Source organism: Coffea arabica, chromosome 5e, assembly GCF_036785885.1.
Source record: "Coffea arabica cultivar ET-39 chromosome 5e, Coffea Arabica ET-39 HiFi, whole genome shotgun sequence".
Classification (NCBI taxonomy): Eukaryota; Viridiplantae; Streptophyta; class Magnoliopsida; order Gentianales; family Rubiaceae; genus Coffea; species Coffea arabica.
This window is the reverse complement of record NC_092318.1, coordinates 3,190,085-3,205,530: the sequence shown is the minus strand read 5'-3', so window position 1 is coordinate 3,205,530 and position 15,446 is coordinate 3,190,085. Positions and strand designations below refer to the sequence as shown.

General features: G+C 38.1%; 1 protein-coding gene and 1 long non-coding RNA gene across 3 annotated transcripts; one reads left to right on the top strand and one right to left on the bottom strand.

The window, feature by feature from the left end:
- Positions 1-522: 522 nt before the first annotated feature.
- LOC113722622 (uncharacterized) lies at positions 523-1,438 on the bottom strand. The gene is made up of 2 exons (XR_011813817.1): positions 938-1,438; positions 523-855 (listed from the first exon to the last, which is right to left on the bottom strand). It is a non-coding gene; the product is annotated as an uncharacterized lncRNA (long non-coding RNA).
- Positions 1,439-4,766: 3,328 nt separating this feature from the next.
- Positions 4,767-8,377, top strand: LOC113722719 (putative disease resistance protein RGA3). Of its 2 annotated transcripts, none has more exons than XM_027245971.2 (2): positions 4,767-7,769; positions 8,092-8,377. In XM_027245971.2, exon 1 carries the CDS (start codon positions 4,905-4,907, stop codon positions 7,752-7,754), a length of 2,850 nt encoding a protein of 949 aa, XP_027101772.2. In that variant the 5' UTR covers positions 4,767-4,904; the 3' UTR covers positions 7,755-7,769; positions 8,092-8,377. The 2 variants fall into 2 exon arrangements, with proteins under 2 accessions (XP_027101772.2, XP_027101771.2); XM_027245970.2 differs by having other exon boundaries at positions 8,071-8,377.
- Positions 8,378-15,446: the final 7,069 nt, after the last annotated feature.

Genomic DNA, 15,446 nt, shown 5'->3' with positions numbered 1-15,446 from the left:
AGTAAATAAAAACTAGCATGAAAAATAAAAATAACAGTAAATAAAAATACACTAAAAATTTGGTGTCTACAGTAGTTAATGAATAATCTGGAAACAGATTGAATGAAGACTCAGAAGAAACGGAAGCTGGTCTCTTATTATTAAAGAGTGAAGGCTAAAATAGGCATATCAGGTGAAAGTTTGTGGTGGAAATCTGTTTTTCGCATATGCACGCGCCTTTGCAGTTCGTTTAAGACACACGCCGAATATTTGACGATTTCTGTCCACTTTTCAGGTTAATTCAAACCACGGGGTATCGACTGGTATGATATGAAACCACAAGGGGTTTTTATGTGTGATTGCCTAACCACAGGGGGCTTTTTTGTTGTTTACCCAATTTTTTAATGGCCATCACTTCTGCAATTCTTCCACTTCAGTCAACATTGTCAGCATAACATTGAACTTGTCACAGAAACTTACATGAGCAATCCAGATGCAAAACAGAGTAATAACAAATCCAGAAGCAAAACAGAGTCAAACATAGATGAAAACTCAATTGTATTTACTTCATTTTAAAGTACAGATGAACCATACAATTCCATACATTCTTCAAAACTACTGCAACATCTTCAATTCCAGCAAACCTTGTTTCTTCCTTTCCTTGCCTCCAAGTACAAAAACAAGTAAAACGCCAAAACAGATACAAATTATAAACAATATTTTCACTTTTGCCTTCAACTTGTTCATTTCAATCAATAATGCTGCGTTTTCTCTCTCAACACTTCTCAGGTCCCTTAAAAGTGCACCCATTATATTTTTCATCTTTTGGGGTATGGGTGGATCATACCACAAAAAAAATCTGCAAGCACCACGTTTCTGCATTTACCACCATTTCATAGTTAAAAGACAAGAAATATTTTAACAAATTCTAAACTTTATGCACATACAAAAAAATTACCCCATAATTTCTGCAACCATGAAACCTTCTTGATGGATTTGCCTCTGTCCAAGCAGTCACAATTCGGCATTGTTCTTGGCAATAGCATCGCACGATGTTGTCTCCACTGTAGTATTTCTCGTTTCCTTCATAAATCGAGTTTCCTGTTTCTGAACCATTTGATCCTTTGACGGTGTTAATAAATTGATCACTGGCTGAGCTTGAGGATGCTTTGTCCCAATTCTTTCTCGAATGCATTGAATTACAGTGCTTTTTCTACGCGGGTCTGCAAAAATTGGACAGCTCTCTTTGGTGCAAGAGAGGTAGTACCTAGATTTGGGCTTTACATCGATTTACTTTTTAATTGGAAAAGGCGCCAGAATGGAATTCCCTAAAATGCCCCTTTTGTATTGCACGATTATGAACCTAATGGAAATTATACGGTGGCGCCGCTGCAAAGATCCTTGATTGGAACCGATATATAGGTTTAGGGATCCAATTGGCTAGAAATAATATATAGGGACTAAATTGACGGAAAAAAAAGTTTAGGGACTAAATTGGCGATTTTCCCTACATTTGATATTAATAGCAAGTTAGTAAGCAACTTGATTACAACATTTTTTTTTTAAAAGTAATTTTATATGGAGAAAGGAAATGTGCTTCGCTTTTTTTTTTTAAGGGAATTTTGATCGTTACTTCTTATGAAAAATACTATTCCTACTACAATATATTTGGAGCAACAGCCAATATGATATAAAATCTGATATTAAATTGATCACAAAGGTACAAAATTCATAGGAATTTTAGAACAGTACCAAAAAGACTCCCACTACTAAAGTTTATACAATTATATATAAGTTTGCCCCAAATAACTCTCTACATCCACAACGAATATAACAATGATCTTAATCATGTGTAGGCCTCATATACATACGATTGGCGGTCAGGTTTTTGCCCCTCCTGCATTTTACTAAACTACCCCATCTGGGATTAACCAAAAAAGAGGGAAAAAAATCATATATGGGCTGGGTCCAAACAGAGATAGAGAAAGTTATTTTAAGAAGATTCTTTTTTTTTTTTTATCTTTCTTGGTACCAGTTTGTCCAACAGTCCAGTTCAAGTGATAAATAATTTTGATAATAATTAGGTTAGTTTGTCGAGTACAATTTATAATTGGATAAACATTTGGACTTACCCACTGAAGAGTATTCGAATCTTTTCTATCAACTGACCAATCAAATCAAATATTTCAATCATTTTTCTCTCCTAAAATCAAATTCCTTTTTTAATTTTATTTCTTCTATCAACTGACCAATCAAATCAAATATCTCAATGTTCATGATTTGTTTTTTCAAATTTTAAAAATTTAATCTTTTCTATTCTGTAGAAACTCTTTTGCACAAGTAAATTTGGTTGCATGCTACATATACAAAATAGAAATCTATATTTTGAATAAAAATTATGTGTCATGTATCCAAACCTACTAATGTAAAAAAAAAGTTCGCGAACTAATGAATTTAGTGTATTTGAACTTGAATTCGAGTTCAAATTTGATTTGGTCAGTTCGAATTCGACGTTACTTGAACTCGAGTCAAACTTTAACTCGAACAGCTAGCGATTGAGCGATTCGATTCGTTTGCACCCCTAATCCGAAGAAGGTTGAAACAATTGTTTGGACCTCGATTCGTTTGAACTAATTCGAAGAAGCCTGAGACAACTGTTTGGATTGATTCTGGTGTATCCACGCACAACTCGCAATCGCATGAAATTTGTGAGCACGAAACTTCCACAAGAGTGGGGTTTGTTACGAATTTTATTGCTTTGAGGGACCTAAGCTTTACTATAAATTTGATCGGCAGTTGTCAATTTCCAATTGTTGTCATTTGTGCACTTGACTACTTGTAGGGCAGCCCACTAATTTGTGTACTCGCTTTGAGGGACACAATTGCATGAAATTCGTGAGCACGAAACTCCCGCTAACGCTTCCCGTCCTGGGAGTAGGGACCTAAGCTTTACTCTAAATTTGTTAGGGAGTAGTCAATTTCAAATTGTTATCTTCTGTGTACTTGACAACTTGTAGGGCAGCCCATTAATTTTGTCGAAGAATTATTGTCCTTTCTGTTATCTATGTTCGGACAGGTAAATGAATTGGGTGGATGTTCGGTTCTATTTTTTTTTATCGGTTTAACCAGTCAGTTCATCGGTTCAATGATTTTTTTAATTTTGTTAATAATAAAAAATAGCTAATAATGAGGAAGTATGAAATAAATGCAAAAACCCTGAATTCTGAAATATCTTTTACACAATGTCTACCAATTTTCAGTTCATCAACCAAAGAAATGAAATTGTTTTTCGTTTAGCAATATTAAGGATCGAAACAAATATAAATTTATCTACCCAATATCTCAAATTAATGGAAAAAGAAGATTCTGACTTTCCCAAGTCAAGAACAAATCAAATAAGGTTTGTAAAATCAACTCCAATAATGAAAAATAACAAAAAAGAAAGAAAAGCAGAACAACCATGTACTGAAGATATATGCGTCCTTTATAATTGATATTTATATTGTCCATTATCATCTTCTTCACAACCAATGACCTTCTATGGTGAAAAAAAAAAGGGAAAATGACATGTTTTATCCTTTACATTTCACAAAAATATTCTTTTCGTCCCTTACTTTTAAAACGAAGCAATTTGGTCCCTGACATTTAAAAATTAAACTTATTACATCCCTGAACCTAATTGTCAATCTGAATCAAATCATCCAATAACCCAGTAATAAATTTCGGAGATAAAATTGATAGATCATTCCGTCAACTCCATCATATTCACATGACATTTATTGAACCAAAAAAAATAAAAAGTATAACATAAAAGGTCATTCTTTGTCTGGGAATAATAAGGTTTCTTTTAATCTTTTCATGTACCATTAGTATATACGTTTGCGAGTCTAGATGTATATCATAAATACAAATTTTGGTATTTAAATTTAAATTGAAATGATGTGGCAGCTACATAAGCCCATCAGTGTATACAATGACAATGTAGGAAAGATTAATTATTCTTTTTTATGTTATAATTTTTTATTTTTTATTTTTGGGTTCATTAAATTTCACTTGAATATCAAGTTGAGTTTAGTCAAGTGATCTACCAATTATATCCCCCAAATTTGTAATTAGGTTGATTGATGGTTTGATTCATATTGAAAATTGGGTTCAGGGGCGTAATAACTTCAATTTTTAAATGTCAAGGATGAAATTGCTTCGTTTTAAAAGTGAGGGACGAAAAGAATAATTTTGTAAATTGTGAGAGATGAAACTGGTCATTTTCCAAAAAAAAAAAAACAAAAAAGTTTGCAATGTACATCTTTACTAACTTTATCATCATTTTCACCGTCTAAATAATAAAATTAAAAAAAAAATGATAAAAGGGCAAAAATGAGGAGTAGGAGAAGAAATTAGAAGGACGGCTAAGGTATTTGGAAATGTGCAAAGGCACCGGTGTATTGGACTGTTTTCCCTATTGTCTTTTCGATACGTATTTTATCCCCACCCCCACATGAGAAAAGATGTTAACAGCAAAGGATGTCCAAAAAATGAAAGAAAAGCGGAATGTAGCATATAAAATGAAAATGGCTTTCTTACACTTAATTTAAGATACGAGACAAATAAATAAGTAAAATTTTACAGCACTAATATAAATTACTGGTCATCTACAGCGGAGATCAAAGAGTCAGCGGTAAATAGGAGAAAATAAATCCTACACTTTATTAAATATTTCACGACTCAAAGTGGGATCCTCTTACTCACAAGTAGCAACAATTAAATAAAAGTTGACTGGGAAGACCTCAGTATATGGCAATAATGTTGTAGGAGTAGTCCTCAGTCACCAAACTTCTGTTTGCAACAAAACATTTCTTTCCAAATCATTGCATTATATCCTTGCAACATTTTATTGCCGACACTCCTTGTACCACAAAAACAAAGCAATGGCAATAGCTGAATCGTTGATTCCAAAGATAATAGATGAATTGGGTGAAGTTGCCAAAAAGCAGCTCGAGAAGAGGGTTAACCTGGTGCTGGGGGTTGAAGAGGAGGTGGCAAATATCGAAAAAAGGTTGGCAACCATTGAAAATGTGCTGCGTGATGCAGAGAGACGAAGGCTGAAGGAGGAACCTGTAGGAAAGTGGCTCGAAGAGCTTGAGGGCATAACATATGAGATGGATGATGTGCTGGACGAATGGAACGTCAAGATTCAGAAACCAGAATTTGAGCAACCAACATTGTGGAGCAAGGTTCGTTCCTTTATCCTATCCCTTTGTTTACGTATCAAAGAGCTTCCTGACCGTCTTGATATAGCTCAGAAAATAAAAAGCATAAATGACAAGCTAGAATCGACTTTGAAAGAGGCAGATAAATTCAAGTTTATTACAAGTGGGGGGATTCCTGATTCTCATGATTTTCAACGAGGTATGACTACCTCAATCATAGACGAATCAAAGATCTGTGGTCGAGATTCTGATAAGGTTGCTTTACTTGACCAAGTTTTGTCTAAGAGCAGTAGTCAAGGAAGAAAGGGGGTTCAAGTTATCTCTGTAGTAGGGGCCGGGGGTAGCGGAAAGACCACACTTGCCCAGCTGCTCTTCAATAACGATGAAGTGCAGAGGCACTTTGAACTTAGAAATTGGATCTGCGTATCGGATCCTTTCGACCAGAAAAGGATTGCGAAAGCTATCCTTGGGAATGCTGGAAATAGTTCTCAAGAATCAGAGTTGGATCCGTTGATCCGAGGTATAAAAGAAACTTTTTCCCGTAAGAGATTCCTGCTTGTCCTAGATGATGTCTGGACAGAGGATGACTCAAAGTGGGAACCTTTCCAAAACTCTCTCAAGGATGGGGCTCCTGGAAGTGTAATCTTGGTGACAACAAGGAGTCATAGAGTGGCCGCAGTGGTGGGAACAACTCATACTCACCGGATGGCCCTGATGTCCGACTCTGATTGTTGGCTAATAATGCAAAGGATAGCATTTGCCAACAAATCAGGGGACTTCTGCAAGAAGGTGGAAAGAATTGGGCAGAAAATTGCAGAAAAGTGCAAAGGGTTGCCACTTGCTGCAAAGACTATGGGAAGCTTGTTACGGTTCAAAGATACCGTACAACAATGGCAGAATGTTTTGGACAGTGAGATATGGCAATTGGAGGAAGCAGCCGTGGAACTTTTCCCTCATTTGTATTTAAGCTATAACGAGTTGTCCCCAGAGCTGAAACGTTGCTTCTCATATTGTGCTGTCTTTCCCAAAGATCATGAGATATATGTAGAAGAGCTTATTAGTCTGTGGATAGCACAAGGTTATGTTCGCCCAAGACGAAGAGGTGAGCGCTTGGAGCTGGTGGGCCGTGAGTACTTCAACAAGTTGGCAATGCGTTCCTTTTTTCAAGAATTACAAGAAGTTGAGGGTTACTTTGGGTTTCATGAATATATGAAGTGCAAGATGCATGACATAGTGCATGATTTTGCACAATTTCTCACAAAAAATGAATGTCATGCACTTGATGGAACTAGAAGAAATTCATCTAGTGAAAGACCACGTCATCTAACAATTTTGGAAGAAGGCACCGAGGAGGAGATGTTTAGTTCTCCAGTCGTTGATTTTGGAAGGCTCAGGAGCTTTTTTGCTTTTCGTAGAATTGGAACAGTAGTAGTTCCCCAAAATCTGTTTTGCAGTTTGAAGTGCGTGAGGACTCTGACTTTAAGTCGTTGTGAGCTGGCTGAAATCCCAACCGAGATCGGAAGGTTGATTCATCTTCGGCACTTGGACTTAAGTTATAATCCTTTCATTACACTGCCAGAAGCTATATGTGATCTATATTATCTGGAAACTTTGAATATCAATGATTGTGGACAGCTTTCGTGCCTTCCTGAAAGGATTGAAGGCCTTGTACACTTGAGGCACCTTTTCAATGAGAACACCGATGATTTACGTCAAATGCCACAAGGATTCGGGAAGCTGACATCACTTTGTACTTTGGCTCGGTTCATCGCCAGGAGCAACTTTGATGATTTGGCAATTCTGAAGGACCTGAACCAACTGGAAATATTGGTCATTGAAATTGAAGGAGAAGTAGATTTTGGGAGTGCAAAACTTGGCAAGAAAATCAACATGCGTGAAATGTTTTTGTTATTTAGTGATGGGACCCACTTTATAGAAACTCCAAATTGCATTGAAACCATGCAACCACCTCCAAACTTGGAACTACTTGTGCTAGTTGGCTATCCAGGAACCCAGTTACCAAGTTGGCTTGTGACGAAGTCTCACGCCAATAACTTGACGAAGCTCAGTATTGCTAGGCCCCACAACATCTCATCCTTGCTTGCCTTGCGGAAGCTATCATTCCTAGAAGAGCTTGTGCTCGGGGAAGCGGATGAGCTAGAATGTTTGGGTAAGGAATTCTTCGGAGTTACAAAAGCACTACATGAGAATAGTCGTGATGCTCTTGATACATTGTCAGACTCCGAGTCATCATTCTCAGCTGAAGCAGTGGCATTTCCGAATTTGAGAAAATTATATTTTCGTGAATTCGACAATTGGACAAATTGGGAAGACGTAAGTGAAGATGATGAAGAAGTTGCAGTCTCTATCATGCCATGTCTGGAGGAGCTAAAAATTAGTCAATGTTACAAGCTTGAAGCTCTGCCACATCGCATCCTCAGCAAGATATCATCTCTCAAAAATTTGGATATTCAACGTTGCGACAAGTTGAGGGATCGTTACTTTGACAAAATAGGAGATGACTGGATAAAGATATCACACATTCCTCGAGTTCACATATCCAATTAGTATTAATCTACTCAGGTATGATTATTCACATTTTTTTTTTTATGTATCTATCATCTTTCTCCTTACAGAATTACAACAAACAAAGGCCTGCTTTGTAGAATATGACGTGCTTAATAATGAATCATGGGTTAACAGAGCCATATGTATAATGAAAATATGAAATATTCATTAATAATTTAGAGTGGTTTTTTTTATTGAGAAGATGCAAGTCATTAACTAGTAAATACAACACTAAATTTCTAACAATATCTAACTGTAAACTCTTGAGTTTGGAATTCCATTTATGTCTTGTCTTTTTATCCTTTTTTTTTTGTAGCTTTTGTCCTTTGTTTCCCAGATAATGCTCATGGCTCAAAGTGAAGCTACAGCAGAAGGCATTGATGTATCAACCTCTACGTCGACTTTTTACTTGGGTTCATGTAAAATTTCAAATAATTGTAAATATGGTTGAAGATGCACATCCACTTGCTTTGTTCAAAATAATTTGTTGAAACCGTTTGTAGCCTTACAAATTTGCAGATTGAATTTCAAGTGGTTACAAAACCAGTCTTTATTTCTTCAAATTATTATTATCTTATTGTATGAAAGTTTGTGTAGATTTAATAAAAAAGAAAGTTTGTACATCGTGCTTGTCTATATAGTGTTTTATTGACAATCTATTATCAACACACCTATTTTATGGTATTATTCTAAAATAACATGAATTCAAATTTGAAATTGAATAATACACATGTAGCATACATCCAAAACTATTAATAACAAAAAAAAAATCACTACACTCTGAGTGTATAAAAAGTTAATCCATATTCTAATGGTTAGAAGTTAACAAGTTGACAAACTATTCTTTATCTTGTTTCCTTTCTTAAAAAAATGTTTACAAAGATAATTGGAATAACAAAAACTCAAACTACAAAAAATGCATGTACACTTAAAGGCACCAAAACTCATGATACTTTTATAGTAGTAGCAGCAATGGTAGTTCTAGTAGTAGTAATGACAATGATATTGTACGCGATAAAAATTTCAAGTCTGCAAAATGACAAGAAAAAGAAATACACGACAAATATGTAATATATAAAATTAGAAAAATATGCGGGTACAATCTCTGGAAGTTTCTCGAACTTATGGAGAGTTTCCTTCGATTCTTCTCCTCGAACACCAATCCAAAGGCTTCGCAGCTTGTTCTCGGATCAACCACCGATTCTTTCAAATCTTGATATGGAAGATTTGAAGAACTTGAGAATATTTGAAGGCTCAAGTCTTGATATGCGGAAGACTTGAGGAGTTTAGAAACCCAGGCCTTCGTAGCTTGGAGCTTCAATACTTGAGTGTATGAGATGCCTCCTGGTGTGTCTCTGTCTGTGTGTGTCCCTTTGATTTGGTTGAGAGACCTCTATTTATAGCTGTAGCAAGGGGTAGAGGTTGAAGACCTGTGTACCACTTTACTTGCAAGACGTGCAGTCATATTAGGACTGTGTCAGTTAAATATTATCTCTTCATTTTATATTTATCAATAAAGAGATAGATAATTTCCCGATTGGCCAAGCCCGTGGGGGCAAGTGACGTGGTGTCGTCTGATTGGACAGACCATTGCAGTATATAAGAGATATATATGGATCAAACGACTCTAAATATTATCTCTTTAATAAGAAATAAATATTTAAATGTCTATCCAGTAGACATATGATATGATATGATTTGGTTGGTGGAGATATCCCTACAATTTGAATAAATTTGGAACACCTCACCTTGACATGTGGAAAAATATAATTGGCCATTTAATAACCAAATTTTCCAAGTGTACATGACATTTGGCAATACCCGATTGGATAGAAATAAGCCACAAAAATAATTTATAGACCCATGGTAATTTTAAGAATTAATTAAAATTCTATTGTCTACAAATGCCCCCTCGAAACTCGTTCGTGAATAAAATTAAAGCGGGATTTGAGTGAACGAGTTTCGACAATTTTTTTCAACTTAATTCGATTGTCCTAGGAGCAGGACAACATTAATCTCCAATTCAAATCCATAAACGTATGAAGCTCGTAGTCATAGCCCTCAATTGATAACATAAAGTGATGGTTGCATGCACTTAGAGCTTTCAATTTCCCGAGGCCGAATTACATCCACAGTTGGCATTTTAAATAAGTGGACTTTATTTAAAGCTTTGCAATGTCGTAGCTTTCCAATTGATCACAAGAAGGCCATGTAGGATGCCACCAATTCATGCATAACATATTGCTATCAATCCCCAGGGTCAAACATATCATGCCAACAGCTTCAGGTCCACCGCTACGCATGAATTTCGGTGGCTTCAATTTCCAAGGCCAAATGGCTTTATAATAACTTGCCCCGAGTCCTTTTTAGTTAAACACAATGTGAAAACGTGGTCCCCTCATTCTAGCTAACCACTAGCACCGTTTGCTAGTTTGCTGCCGTCTCTTTGCGGATCACCTGATGCTTGATCGTTAGCATACTTCTCATTTTCCTTAGCGGGTGAATTTAAAGGAGATCTTCCCGGCAGTCCTGACTAAACTCAAAAGCTCATTTGAGACGCCATGGTTGTCAAGGTGCATCACTCCCTACCATATGGCAGCCTTCTTTAACTTGCCGCGACAGCTTCGTCCTCTGCTTTAATGTCCCTCAAATCAGTGGTAGGCACCCAAGGCCCTTCGTTGTTTTTCGCTTCCACAAAGGTATTATCCATGTACATCAGCTCTTCTTGAAGCCTCGCATATTCTTTTGGTATTGATTGAATCCCATTGCTGGCCAAGCTTCTCAACCATTGAAGTCGCAGGAGTAGTGGTTTACCTGCAAGTTTCTTGAGTTCCCATGTGTTGGGCGTAGTTTGTACGTGATGGAGCTGATGGAGTTGAACGCTACTGTACTTAGAAGTTCATTCCAAAATTACCAGCTAGGTAATTCAATCCATGACAGGCCCTACCTGCGGGAACCCGGTTCTCCATGCGAGTGATCCGTCTCATAATATAGTTGGTTGAAGGACACCGCATTGAACTTGGATTCCATTTACTGGAGCGGTACTAAAAAAAAAAAAACACCGTGCTGGACTCGAATTCCGCTTACTGGAGCTCTACTAAGCACGCACAGTCCTGAAGGCAAAACCTCCGGGTAGTTCATATAAACCAGAACTCTATTCGCGTTCGGACTTGAATACCTATCGGCTCTTAATGAAACTCTCCGCTATAAAACCCTCAAGGCCAAAGTCACAAATCCATAACTTCCCCAGAGCTTCGGAACCCCTGTTGCTGTCCTTTTTTTTTTTTTCCCACGCCTTACAGTTTACCCAGCAAGAGTTGCCGCTATTTTCTTTGTTCGCTGTCGCCGCCCCTTCGCTGCTTATAACTCGAAGATCGCTGTCCAGGATTGCTGCGGTCATTAAAGCCAGCGTTTATTGCTACTAGTGTGGAACTCTCGTTGCTGACGTCGCTTCGATTTGGAGGTGATTATCTCCAATCTTTGTTCACCCTTCATGAATATTTATACTTGTAACATAGAAAACACTTTGTATGCCAGATACGGAAGCTTTTGCGCCATTGGCTTGCACGCATGTTTCAATTTATTTTTGGAACTTTGCATAATATGCAAACATAACTTGTTTTTGATTGACTTGTCCGAATTGTAACCTCTTTATCCATTATTTGCGGACATCCCATCTCCCTTTTACCTTTTATTGTCAGGTCTAGCTTCAATAGGAACTCGGTATCCCGCTCAAGAAATTAGAAATTCAGCCGCAAGGTAGCTTCACTGCCCAAGTTTCAAAAAAAAAAAATTTCCTCATTTTCTCTTTTTTTTTTTTTTTTTTTTGTTTTTTTTTTTTTTTTTTTTAACCAAGTCAACCCCCTTTTTTCCTTCGAATTTCAGCAACCATGCAAATTAAAGACTATATCACGCCGTTGCCCCATATCTCATTGACAGATGAGAGGGGAGGGTCTCGATCGAAAAGTTTGTCAATATATGTGAACAAACCAGCAATCGGCATCCTTGCTGAACCTTTTATACCCCTTGAAGGATGCTTTCATCTCGAAGATTGGACTAGCAAGTGGACCAAGGAAGTGGTGGCACCATCGACTTTCTCCACTACGTCGAGGGAAGAAGAAGTGGCCGTATTAAATTCGTCACTTCACAATGGAGATCCAGAAATAGCAAAATTCACGCTTCCGTTCGTGGGATTCAATATTGACAAAGCTACATGGAAAATCCATTCGTCCTTCTTCGGTGAGGCGTGCTTCACCTCCCATTATTGGGAGTGGGTTGAGGACATCCTTGAAAGATATAAAGACGTACTCACACGCGCTGGCATATTTGAAGCCGTCTATGCGTCGAGATACTCCTACGACTGCTGTGAAAATATCTTACGAGATTTCTTCAAATATTGGTGTCCCTCGACGAACACACTCCATACGCCCGTTGGGGAGTTGTCCATCACACTTTGGGACCTTTATCGATTCGGTGGCCTTTCGATCGATGGCACATTTTTCGATGAAGTTGTTCCTTCGACGCGGGAGCTCCTCACTCGTGACAAAGAAGGGAAGCCACTTCTCTCCGAGAGTTGCAATCACCTCTTTTCCGCCTACTACCACCTTTGGACGAATGACCAAGGGGTATGGATGAAGGACTGGATTCGCTTCTGGTTCAAAGGAGAGGCTAGGTATAGGGCTCCTCCGAGTAGAGCGAATAGAAGGAAGACCATATCTAAACCAAAAATGACTTACAACCCTTCTGGAAGCGTGGAGCCTTACGACCTTGCCGATACGAATGACTTCAATGTCTCTTTTGATACCCTGGGTATTCCAGGGTTTCTAAGAAAGGAAACCTATATTGCGGCATTCATAGCGTGTTGGATTTACAAGTTCCTTTTGCCAAGCAAAAAAGTCGACTGTATTCGCCCAAGTGTCTTCAAGGTTGCATGCTTAATGGCTACAAGGAAAAGATTTTGTCTTGCAATTCCCGTCCTTGCGAGCATATATTATGGGTTGAGGGAGATCGTCCACGCCCCTAACCTTGGAGAATGTGGGGTAACTTTTCCAATCCATTACGTCTATGCTTGGATTGGCCAATACTTCGATGTATATTACGAAAATCATCAAGTGATTAGCCACTACACGCGCATGACAAGATTTAGTGGTGAGAAAATGACAATATTTTATGGCCAATTGGAAGCTGAGGAAATCTTCAAAGAAACGAATCCTTTGATACTTCCTAAATTGTGCTGGACTGAGAATGAAGAAAATGCGTTGATCGATGACGGATCCTTATCATCAAGACTCACGAGCTACTTCATTAGTCAACGCTCTTGCCATTTAAATCTACGTAAGGACAATACTTTCATTATTGAAAATTATAATCCTTGCAGGTTCAGCAGACAATTCGATTTTTGTCAGGACATCCCCAACAATTTGAAAGAGATCACTCACACTTATACTTTGGGTGAGGCTATTCAACTATGGGATTCTTCAGTTCGCACGCAGACGCGATCTCAGATGACTATACCCACACACAGGAAGCATCCGTTGATCACAAAAGACTATGATGCCAGGTGATCGACTCGGTCAAATAGTGTCTCTTCAACTCCCTTAAAATTCACCGTTAAGATCCCTCAGAAATCAGCGAAGAATGGTAAGGTTACCTCCGCCAACGAGTCAGTGCATCCTAATGGAGTTATAGAGATTGTAACGGGTCTTACCTCATTCACCTTGCGGAAGAACAAAACCATTAGCAGCCCCTTGGAAAACATTGTTACAAGAAATAAGTTTTCCAAGGATTCTCGACAGGCCATCAAAGAGGCGCAACCAGTGATTCCAGCAAAGAAGATGCCGCCCAAGGTTTCAAAATCTTTATCAGTGACTCACACAGAAGAAGATGTCGAAAATAAAACGATGGACGATCGTGATTCTCTCGAGGCTATAGAACAAGAAGGGACTCAACCTCAGGGCATCGAATCTACCCAAAGAGGAGCCCATTCGTTGGCGAGTGGCAGTAGTAGCCAAGACCGTCATTGAAACCGATCGAAGAAGAGGACATCTTCTGATTTGGAGGAAGTTTCCTTTTCACCACCGTCGGTTGGAGTGTCGCCACTTAAGGTAATCATATCTTCCTTTTTTTTTTTTTTGCAACCTCCTTTTTTCCCTTTTTTTTTTTTAAAGCCCTCATAACATTTTTTTCCCAGCCCCCACTTCTTGAATTCCACCAAGAAGATGTTGGTACCAACTCACCACTTGAACTTGAGACTGATGCTATAATTTCAAACAAGAAAGGTGACAAAGTCGTTATCAACATCCCAAAACAACTTGCCCCCAGTGGAGGTGCCTTGTCAAAGAAGGAGCTGACTAATTTGCATAGAATCCGAAAAAAACCTAAGGCAGCATTGGTTTCAGAATTTCATGATAAAAAATTGATCCAGGCGCATCGAAGAAAGTACTTGCAAAGTTTGTGGATGGATTTTCGCGGACAGATTCTTGACACTCCAATTGAGCAGATCTCTTCTTTAAAAGAGTGTGCAGAGGAAATCATTGCGAAAATCACAAGAACGGATCCTACCAATGGTCTCCCTTTAAAAAACCACTTGATAAAATTGTTTGCCAAGGCGGAGGCATATGATCTTCTGACATCTTCATCGTGGGAAAGGATGAGCAAAAAAACACACACAGAACTCCTTTCCAAAGCGACCATCCAACTCGGGAGAGTTAAGGCAAAGAAAGAAGAACTAACGTGCCATTTGCAAAGTCTTGAAGAAAAGTTGCAATCCATTGAAGATAGGAAGAAAGCTTTGCAACAGGAACTTATTGATTTGGAGAAACAAAGAATGGAAATCAGCTCAACCATCGATCAAAAGCATGAGACCTTCAACGAGGTCCAGACTGAGATAAGACAAGCACATGATGAGCTCTCTTCTATTGAAAATACCAGCATCTTGACTGATGACGCAGTGAAGGAATTTGAAAATATGAAGTCTGCACTTGAATCATGCAAAATAGCTGTAGTGGATTATAAATTTGACATTTAGACTTTTTACCATATGCTTTTCCTAAATTTGTTCCATTTTTTCTTCCTCATGTAATGAAAATTTTCCTTTGAATAAAATGCTTTCCGTTCCTTATCTCTTGTTTTTTATTCCTTAAAGATACAAGAACTCGAATGGAGCATTTTATTTATATCTTTTTTTTTTGGAAAGAGAATTTTTTTTTTTTTTTGCAAGGAACAAAGATTTAATTTGGAGTGGTGTAACTGAACTTAGAAGTTGCCCTCCAAGCTGCCTACGTATCCCAACAAGAGAATCAAACCACACGTAGTTCCTACCGTTCACATTTTAACCTCATGCGAGTCAGGAGTATCTATTTGTCTACCACCTTAGATTTGGTGAAGTGTTTCAGCAGTTTAACCACATACTACACTATTGGTGGTTGCCATCCACAGTTTTAGCTCATGCGGGCCAGGAGCATCTATTTGTTTACCACCTTAGACTTGGTGGAGTGTTTCAGCAATTTAACCACATACTACACTATTGGTGGTTGCCATTCACAGTTTTAGCTCATGCGGGTCAGGAGCATCTATTTGTTTACCACCTAAGACTTGGTAGAGTGTTTCAGCAGTTTAACCACATACTATACTATTGGTGGTTGTCATCCACAGTTTTAGCTCATGCGGGCCAGGAGCATCGCGCGGTTCCAA

Coding starts and splice junctions, on each gene's coding strand:
- LOC113722719 (XM_027245971.2), top strand. CDS start 4,905: ATGGCAATAGCTGAATCGTTGATTCCAAAGATAATAGATGAATTGGGT.